This window comes from Berghia stephanieae, chromosome 4, assembly GCF_034508935.2.
Source record: "Berghia stephanieae isolate SIO BIC M18660-M18661 chromosome 4, UCSD_Bste_1.3, whole genome shotgun sequence".
Lineage (NCBI taxonomy): Eukaryota > Metazoa > Mollusca > Gastropoda > Nudibranchia > Aeolidiidae > Berghia > Berghia stephanieae.
In genome coordinates this window covers 50371128-50381692 of record NC_088363.1, presented here as the reverse complement: position 1 = coordinate 50381692, position 10565 = coordinate 50371128, and the positions used below count along the sequence as shown (strand labels likewise).

Here is a 10565-nt window from a genome sequence, read left to right as displayed (position 1 = left end):
CTTCTACTACGTTAATCAATGGTACATAAGAGGCATTTGCCATTACATGTACCCTATTGCATGTTATGCGTTCCCTCTCTCTCTCTCTCTCTCTCTCTCTCTCTCTCTCTCTCTCTCTCTCTCTCTCTCTCTCTCTCTCTCTCTCTCCTCACACATGCATTTGACATTGATAAAGTTCTAGAATCGCTGTGTGAAATCGACAAATAAATATCAATAAATAGATTCTGAGTTTGCAAATTTGTCCAATTGGGTGACATTGGAAAATTATCACTAGAAGACTGTCTGTAATCTACATAATGATGAAATAAATCTTCTTGGTTTTGTAGTTTATGTTTCTATTTAGTTTTTAGTTGTAATGTTCTATAAATTTGTTGTGTTGAATTTGTCCAATTTCTATATTTTATGTAGCAGCAGTTTTGAAGTGTAACTATGTGTGTTTATAAAAACGAAAATTGTGAATGAGTCCATGAGTGTATATGATCTTGGAACCCATTATACGTGTTATTGATGTGCCAAGACCACCGTAGCAGTGATTGGACGTAGAGCACACGGTCAATCGAGATCCGTGGAATGTTGTTTGTGATGATGGTGGTGGAGATGTTGTGTACACGACTGACCGAAGCCTCTCATTAGCTACGTTGGTACTGATATTATTATAATAAGCACCTGCTACCTATCTGACCTCGTTTTGATGACCATAACCGGCGGAGGACGACTGGAATGGTCGAGAGATGAGAGCAACTCTGATGAGTATCGGGTCGTATTTTGACAAGGGGGCTCGCCTGGGACAGGCCTGCTTTCCACCGTTCTACGTTTCTCAGCCTTATTAAATTTTTACTTTACTCTGCCGTTCTGTGAAATAAGATTAAGAAAAAAAATTGGCCAGAAAACTCGTCCTTCAAATATCGATCGATTATGATAACCCTCTTTATTGTCATGAACGTTTGATCGATTGAAATAGCCATGTTGTTCTTTACAAAAACTCTCAAACCTGAAAATGACCCTCATCTTGTCAAAATCTCTCTGGGACTTCATGGAAATGAACTCAATTTTGTTTTGGTTGGTTTGTTGATTGGTTGGTTGAATGATTGTTGTTGTTTATTTCTCGTTTGATTGGTTGTTTTCTTTTAAAATTGTTTTAAGGATAATAAAATGTCAATTATAGTATGTTTTGAAAAATTATTAGAGCTAGGCACATTTAGATCTTTACAGAAATATTGACGATTGAAGCAGGGTTTTTGTTTGGATTTATTTTTTTATTGGGGGGGGGGGGGTTGTATTTTGTTCGTATTGTTTATTTTTTTTTTTTTTTTTTTTTTTTTTTTGGGGGGGGGGGGGGGGTCTTTTGTTTGTTTGTTTGTTTGAATTGAAAACATAGGATTACAGGATTACCAGGGCATATTGTTGACCTATATTTGTAGCTTTCTTTCAAATCTGGTATCTAAATGAACAATGAAAACTGGCGTGGTGTTATTAATCAATAAGACGAGACAAAACGATATATCCCATCCACCTTACCAGTAGGTGGCGCTCTCTTTATTAGATCACATAATCTACAACTTATTTATCATCTCAACCTGTATCAAAGTTGACGTTTCTTGGCACGGTCCGATTCATTTGTCCATTATTGTGTGTGTGTGTGTGTGTGTGTGTGTGTGTGTGTGTGTGTGTGTGTGTGTGTTGGTGTTCATTATACTATCATCGTTCGTTCTCTACCCTACTTTCTTCCCATCGGCCACAACCGTGTCTATAGTATTATGCTTTCATATTGATAACTTTCTTCTATTTACTCTTTACACGTGACCGAGCGTCTCAAAAAGGTTTTTTGTCGGGATAAATCTGACACCAAAAAGTTGATTTAGAATGAACACGATAAGAATTACGAACTTCGAGTTGTTTTTGTTTTCAATGGAGAAATTGCATCTGTTCTCCGTCATAACGAATAAGAATCAACCCCAAGTTTGATATTTGTGGCTACAAAAGCCAATTTCTAGCACCTAGCTCATCCCAACATATTTTCGCTTTGAGACGATGGGTCACATAATATGGGACTTCAAAAACATTATGGTTCAAATATTGATAATTTTTTTTTTAATTTCATAATTTCAGATTTTCCGAAGATTCTTACATAGGCCACAAGAACAAGACGAGCAGACCAATCGGATCGTATAAACGGTCCAAGTCGGCCGCGGCAGTGCCATCTTCGACCACCGAAAAAGGCAACGCCAATGGATACGATCAAGAAGGAAGTGGAGGTGCAGGTGGGGCATTTACCGATAGGAAATCTCTCAAACCATCCTGGAACAGCGATTGGACACTTCAATCTCACGACGACTCTCCTCCTCCACCTCCTCCCCATCAAAATCATCATCATCATCATCATCATCATCATCAACTCCCGCCATCTTCATCCTCCTCTTCCATATCCCCCGCAAATCCAACCAAAGAAGATCTGACCAGAAACTCAACAAACCACCCCATTATTTCAACCCCTTCTTCTTCCTCCTCCTCCTCTTCCTCCTCCTCAGTGCATAATCAACAACTAAACCAACCACCAACCGACCTATCTTTCGCATCATCAACAAAGACAGATGCCCCTCCTATTCGGCCAGCCAGACCTAGTGTATCCTCTAGAAAAGAACTTACTGAATCCCCAACTCCTCACCCCTCATCATCTGTATCAAATCCCCCATACCCTTCACACTCTCCCTCCTCTTCCCTTTCCTCTCAATCCGCCCATTACCAACCATCTGTGAACAGTTCCTCCTCGCCCTCAACTTCCGCTTCCTCTTTACCTTACCACGTTCCTCCTGATTCCTCCACGGCTGCAGGAACGCCCGTATTTACTGCTAAACCCTTCGTCATATCCCAAACAAGACGCATCAGCCAGGATAACATCCTGAGCGGTAACATTATGAACAATAGTAGTCCCAGAAGAGCTCCACCGCCCGTTCCTAATTCTCCTCCTTTCGACCCTAGCCGTGATTCACCTTTAACAAGAACACCGGGTTCTAGCATTAACAACCACAGCAATAGCAATAGTAACCATCCCCACCACAACCATCACAAATCTCCCCTGCTACAAGCATCTTCTTCATCGTCACCATCTTCATCGTATATGTCACCTTCGTCATCGCCGTCTTCATCGTTATTGCCATCGTCATCCTCTTTATCATCTCCACATCGTCCTTGGCAATCCCCAGAACAAATATCGTCGTTACCAAGTCACGGCAACAACAACGTCAATAGCTACCCATCTCCTTCTAGTCATGTCAGCAATTTGACTACCAATGCCCCAACTAGCAACACCGTCAACTTCAATAACAACAATCTAAAAATCGCAGATGACCAACCACCAACCTTGCCTCCTCCAAGGGAACAACATCAATCCACTCACCACAGACGAGAAAGCGAACCTATGAGACCGAACTCTTCCTCGTCCTCCTCTTCATTCAATTCATTACAAACATCAGATAACCCAGAGTTCTCAAAGCTGCATAGGCACAAATCCGAAGCCAGTGGATTGAATAATACGCCGCGAAGTGGTATGGGAGATAACTCTTCTGGGCACAGTCGTCAGCCGTCCCAGGAGGAGCTCGAGTGTGACCTCAAGGCCAAACAGCTCGCCGAGGAACTGGGAGACAAAGATGTCAAACTGTCTGAGGTGTTAAGTTCGGACACCAACAAGAAGCGAATGCGTTATATGGACGGTTTGTTCATGGAGATGTCTGCTGCTCAAAACGGACAAGAGCCTGTTGGAACGGGCCTTGGCGGCTCTCATGTGGATAATTTTGACAACCCCAAGCAGAGTGAGGATATCGGTGAAGTTGGCAAGAGGTGAGTTAGAACTTTCCCCTCCCGTGTTTTATTTCGTTTAAATGGTTTGTTGAAATCTCTATCTCTCTCTCTCTCTCTCTCTCTCTCTCTCTCTCTCTCTCTCTCTCTCTCTCTCTCTCTCTCTCTCTCTCTCTATCTATCTATCTATCTATCTCTCTCTCTCTCTCTCTCTCTCTTATATATATATATATATATATATATATATATATATATATATATATATATATATATATATATAATGTGTGCGGGATTCCACTGGATTATATGTGTATTATGTGCAAAGTTTGAATTAGAGAGAGAGCGGGGGGGGGGGGGGGGGGGAGGGAGAGAGAGAGAGAGAGAGAGAGAGAGAGAGAGAGAGAGAGAGAGAGAGAGAGAGAGAGAGAGGAGATGGGGGTTTTATTTAGTCATCTTCTTGCTAATGCACAACAGATTTGGCACATTTCCGATCTGTTTGACGTCACAGACTGTCGGTGTTTTAAGTATACTGGTAAGAGTATTCACGTGTCATGTATCTTGACACGTGATATGTTTTTCTTTACGACGTTACCTGAGATAATGCAGTTTAGTATTTAATGTGGAAAAAAGGGAAGAAATAAACACAATGAATGAATTATTTAAAACATAGGATTGGAGAGCAGTTGGATGTTTTTAAGAGACGTTCTAGAACTGTAATCTTTATCTTTGTTTTATTTTAAAATTATAATTGAATTAGCCCCGCTCTCACGAATAATTTGAGCTTTTATATTGTGCATTATCTGTTTTATGTAAAGAGACTTAAATGGGGTCCCATTGCGAATGGACTCTACTGACCCGATGACGTCTTCGCCAAAGCTTCGAATTGCGTCGTGGAACGTTCGCACCATGTATGAAGCAGGAAACAGCTCTCGAGTTGTGACAGAGATGAGAAGATACAGGCTGTATTCACTGCAGTAACTCTTATCGTATAGGATGAGACTTGAATGCGTTATTACTTTTTTTTTTTTTTTTACAAGAGCATATTTAACTGTGTTTAAGTACTGTAAGGCAATGATGATGATGAAGTACTGTAAATTCGTTAAAAAATATAATTCTATGGCATATAAGGACTCATTTGGATTCCGTCCCCTTCTCATAATTTATTATTAGCGTGTTAAACAATAACAGCATTTTAGAGAGAGCAAAGACGATTAAGCTGATTTTTTTAAAACTTTGTTTTCTTATGGTTAAACTGGTTTATTTTCAACTAATTCACAAAAAACACTTAATGTTAGATCTGATTACAGTTGGGGTTTTCTCTAACCGCGACCCCTCTGTCATCTTAGGAACGACTGGGTAACGGGTTATGTAGGATCTGGCGGAAGGTACTTTGTGATAAACTAGCACCCAATCCGAAGGGTAGCAAGCAATTATTGTTACCGACTAGTTAACGCTACAGAAAGCGGATAAACGTCGGCTCTTTTTTATTTGTTCATTTAATTATTTTTCTAAAAATAATGATCACAATAAAGTTTATTTATTTTACGCCCAATCGCGTCGTCAAAACAATACAGCTATGGGCGCACAAAATTCACTGATGTAAAACATATTTATCTTTGTTTAGGACAAGTCTACCAAAGGAATATTGGCTCTCGACCTCCAAGGCACAAATTGAGATGACGCTGAGGCATAACCAGGAAGTTGGAAATGACCTAGCCAGGGACATCAAAGATGGACACTCTCTTGTACAGCAAAAGGTATAGATAATATTATATTGTTTGAATGAATGATGGTGAAAACTATTTGAATGGTCAACTGCGAGGTTGTCTTTTTTAGAAATATTATAATATTGATAGTGATACAGACTTTTGTAGAAATACATATTATAATACTGATAGTGATACAGACTAAAGTAAGTAGTTACATTTCTATCTGTCATGGGAGTCGATTGGCGTTGACGTAAGTTATTTACCTGAGGTTGGAAAATTTGTCTTTAGATATTAGATTTAGGAGTTTTGAAATTATAAAGACAAAATTTCAATGAAGTCACGAGGCACGTGCAGCATAGCAGTTGTCAAAAAATCCTCCCCCCCCCCCCCCCCTTTAGTTTTGGAATAGTTCAGATAATTGAATAAAGATTTACTTTCAGGCCTTGAGATCGTGGCCGGAATTCTTTTGTCTTGCAGGACTGTCAACTAAAATTCGAGGGGTTGTTGATCTTAAAGTTTATCTAATTTGATTTATTTTTAAAGCGATATCCGTCAAATTTAATAAGGATTGGGGGGAAGGGGGGGGGGGGATTGTATTTTTAAGTTTAGCTACAAGCTACAACTCTTGTTTGTAATATTATTATATATTTATGTCCTTGAATTACCTCAAAACAGGTAGTTATTTATTGGCACCGTGTATTGTTGTTGCGGACTGATTGCCCTCCCACTTTGTTTAGACAGCGGTGACGACGGCTACATATTCCCACAGCCATTTCCTTAATCATTAACACAGTTGGGCCGTATGTCACCTACAGAAAAGCTTACAGCTCAGTCGCAATGGAATCGCTTACCTTGCCATTCGTTTTAAGTCTTTGTGATCTGCCAACCTGCAGACCTGCCGACTTCGTTGTATTCGATGGATGTTCGCTGTAAATGATTGGGTATCGTGTTCCTCGATTACTTTTCGATGCAAGTCACTCATGTTAGTTCTGTGTTTGCAATTTGCACTTTGTAATGAGGCGGTAACCAAGTCGTGTCAAGACGGCTTGACCTGAATTATTTCATCCATTTTAAAACATTTATTTTGGAGTTTTTGTCAATAGCATTTTAAAGCGCTTTGATCACCTTTAGTGGATAATGCACCTTCAACTTCTTTTTTGGACGACAGCTATTGTTTAAAATCGCGTTTTCAATCAAATCCAAATTGTTTCACATTCCCTGAAAGCAACGTTAAGCTTACTGCTAAACTATATATATTATTCTGCCCATTCACCTTCATCATCGCTCTACGTTTTTCTCCATTTAATTTTGTTATCTCCTTGCTTTCTTCCAAGAAAAGCGAGTCATAGGGGACTTCTCTGTGCCTTCAATCTATCGCTGACATCTCGCCAACCTGTTGGTAATAAATTTTGGCACCTTACCATTGTGTAACATGAGGGGTAAAAATAAAAACAACAAAACATTTAAAAAAAACAAATAACAAGACTTTACCTTTGTCTCTTTTCTAAGTTATCGCTAATGAGATATTCTCTCTCTCTCTCTCTCTCTCTCTCTCTCTCTCTCTCTCTCTCTCTCTCTCTCTCTCTCTCTCTCTCTCTCTCTCTCTCTCTCTCCCTCTCTCCCATTCTTATGTTTTGTCAGATATCTTATTACTTTATTTCAAGAGAAATAAATATCAAAACTCAATAGGTAAAATAAAAAAGTTTATTATTATTATTATTATTATTATTATTATTATTATTATTATATTATTATTATTATTATTATTATTATTATTATTATTATTATTATTATTATTATTATTATTATTATGACCATCGTGATTATTTCAGGAGGAATTGCTGAAGAAGCTCCGCAAAAAGTTGGAGGTGCTAGAGGAGGACAAAGTCCAGCTGACGCAGGAAATAGAGGATAATAACACCCTCGGCAAACAGGTATGTACATCAGTTTTGTCAGGATCATAGATTTATATATGAAGAAGACGAGAAATCGTGAACAGAAGACAAATATATGATTCTGTTCCTTCTTTAAACTTTTTGCTTTACTTTTTCTTAAGGTCATCTGGGTGTATTACACAAAGATATAATGTTTGGACAATTGCATCATCCTCCTTTCTCCTTCCTTTTTATCTATCAATTAAAAGTGATAAAACTTGACTGTAAGATTGGTAAATATATTGTTGTGTTTATGAAAATGGTCTCTTATAAACATTAACTAGAGTAATTGATAATTGATATGATTACCTGATGTCGCCTCTATCAAACAAAAATAGAAAAAAAAATAATAATAGTATCTTACATGCATTGCCTTATGTCACCCTTTATGTTCAGTGTTATTGTTTCCTTTGGGACTCTGCGTAAAGGAATTTGAGCACATTTAGTGGATAATGGGCTTTAGAAAAGCCCTCTTTTTAAAATACTTTTATTTTTTAACATTTGGTTCATCGTAAAAACCAGACTTTTACTATAAGACAAAAATCTGTTTAATATTTTTTAAAATTTCTTTAACCGCGGTGTCCTGTTATAAAGACACTATGTAAGGGCTATATAGATATGTATATTCAATTATTTTATATTTTAATCAAGTCAAATTATTTGTGTCTGTACAGGTGGACTCAATGCTTGCATCCAAGTTCATGGGCAACCCCAGTGTGATAGATAAGTACAAGGCCTATGTAGAAGACCAAGACAAGATAGTCCGACTTCTACTTAATCTGTCTGGGCAGCTTGCTAGGGCAGAGAATGCTGTGGAAGCTATCCCCATCAATGCTGATTCTAGGCTGAGGGTGAGGAAAAAAAAGCAATTCTTTATATCTTTGTGTGTGGGTGGGTGACGTTTTCAATTGTTGTGTGTGTGTGTGTGTGTGTGTGTGTGTGTGTTTTAATTATTTTGTTTTGTTTTCTTTTCTTTTTGAAAAAGTTGATATGGTGATGGTGGCAGTGATAAGGAAGATTAAGATGATGATGATTATAGTGTCATTGGTAAGGAAATGCAGATGATACTTATTACTATTATTATTATTATTATTATTATTATTATTATTATTATTATTATTATTATTATTATTATTATTATTATTATTATTATTATTATTATTAGTTTTAGTCGTAGTAATGGTAGTAGTATTAGTAGTAGTAGTAGTAATAGTAGTAGTAGTAGTAGTAGTAGTAGTAGTAGTAGTAGTAGTAATAGTAGTAGTAGTAGTAGTAGTAGTAGTAGTAGTAGTCGTAGTAGTAGTAGTACTAATCAGGAGCAATAATAGTAGTATTAATGAAATTAGCAGTGATTATGGTATGATGATAATAATAATAATGATAATGTATGGTTTTAGCTGAGGATATTACTGCAGTTGAGTCATGTTTTTAGTCCGTTATTTGCTAAAGTGTATTAGGACCACCAAATCATGTTATAATCTTACTTTGTTTTCTTCTCATCCAGAAATTAACTGTCGATAAACGTGAAAGATTACATGCAAAGCATGAGGAGGCCAAAGTTCTGAAGGCAGATATCGACAAGAGAAAGGATCAGGTGTCCATTTTGGTCCAGGAGGGAATTCCAGAGGTTGAGTGGCATAGGTACCACCAGTTCATCAACAAGAGACCACAGCTGACCATCGAACTTCAGGAGCTCGAAGACAAGATTAAATTGGGCATGGAGCAGATAGAGGAGTTAAAGAAGAGTATTCCCAACAACTCATAGCGCATGGGGTGGTAGTCTGTTTGTTGATGTTTGTGTCCCATCTCACCAAAGGGGTGTTAAGTCAGCTAGGCTACTAAAGAGAGAATTGTTCTTTAACCCTACAGCTGTCAGAGCCAATTTTAAGTCAACTCGATATATGATTTCTGTCAGAATTTGACTTCTTTCCATTGCTTTCAGTAAGATATTAGTAACTGCAATGAAACTCTAGAGAAGATAGAGGAGCTTCACAGTTATTAATCTCTTGCAAAAAGCAATGAAAACAACAGTCAAATTCTCACAAAAGTCTTTTCTTCTTCTTTCTTTCTTTCGGCCCTGTCACCTCTAGGATTAAGTATATGAAGTAATAAATGAAGAAAGTAGACAAAGTGAGAATGTTTATATCGCCATTTTTTTAGTGCTCAATTGTGAACTAAACCTTTTAAAGAGACTAAGTAATGAAATCAGAAAATAATACATGGATATTTGAAAGACTCCAGGAACAATTAGTGACCAATAAATTATACGTAGTCTATAGATAAGTCATAGATGTTTTATATTTAGTTTCTTCTAATTATTTTAGACTTCTTTCATCTATCAAGGTGAAAGTCATAAAGCACAATATAATTGGTATAAAATTAAACTGTAATTCTGTTGGTCCTTTTTTTTCTTGTGTGTGTTTGTATGTGTGTGTGTGTGTGTGTGTGTGTGTGTGTGTGTGTGTGTGTGTTTAAGCCATAGAAGGTATAACTCCCTGTTTCGGTCCACTCTTTAAGAGTTCTGTTACATGTGTTTGTGTTTGTTTGTGTGTGTGTGTGTGTGTGTGTGTGTGTGTGTGTGTGTGTGTGTGTGTGTGCATGTGTGTGTGTTCCTGGAGAACAGAGCCAAATGGTAGATTATAAAATTATCAGACAAAAAATACATTATTGAATTGATACCTTCGGAATTGTCCAAAAAAGAAAAGAAAATTTTGTCCATTAGTTTATTCATAATTTTTGGGGGGTTTGTTTGAATGGTTTTACATATGAATACGAAAGGTACAGATTCCCAGTAATTCCTTACATATGGAGTAAATTATTTATTTATGTGATTATGAATATCACTGCTTCTCTATCATGCTAATTGCCTGTCCTTTACAAGAAAATGGTATATTTGCGGTCCATCTGAAAGGATTTATCCAAAAACATGATAAAATGAAAGTTTTAGTACTTTGCACAATTTCATAATGGAGACGGCCGATGTCCTGACAAGAACTTTTGTTTCTAGAGACTAAAATTATTATCTTTAGAATCTGGGTATTTAATATTTTTAACAAGTCACCAGAACATCTGGGTTATGAAATCATAGAATTATTGTCTTTCATTTGCAAAACTTCATAATGTATAC

The 10565-nt window shown here is 37.2% G+C and overlaps 1 protein-coding gene across 3 annotated transcripts in view; it reads left to right on the top strand.

Moving 5' to 3' along the window:
* LOC144970762 (uncharacterized) overlaps nucleotides 1–10147 on the top strand; it is a 184555-nt gene extending 174408 nt beyond the window's left edge. For all 3 annotated transcript variants that reach the window (XM_078910757.1, XM_078910758.1, XM_078910759.1), the window contains 5 exons: nucleotides 2110–3837; nucleotides 5420–5552; nucleotides 7337–7438; nucleotides 8113–8289; nucleotides 8943–10147. In XM_078910757.1, the coding sequence (XP_078766883.1) occupies nucleotides 2110–3837; nucleotides 5420–5552; nucleotides 7337–7438; nucleotides 8113–8289; nucleotides 8943–9203 (2401 nt within the window). In that variant the 3' untranslated portion in view covers nucleotides 9204–10147. The remainder of the gene's footprint in view (nucleotides 1–2109; nucleotides 3838–5419; nucleotides 5553–7336; nucleotides 7439–8112; nucleotides 8290–8942) is intronic.
* The last annotated feature ends 418 nt before the right edge of the window (nucleotides 10148–10565 follow it).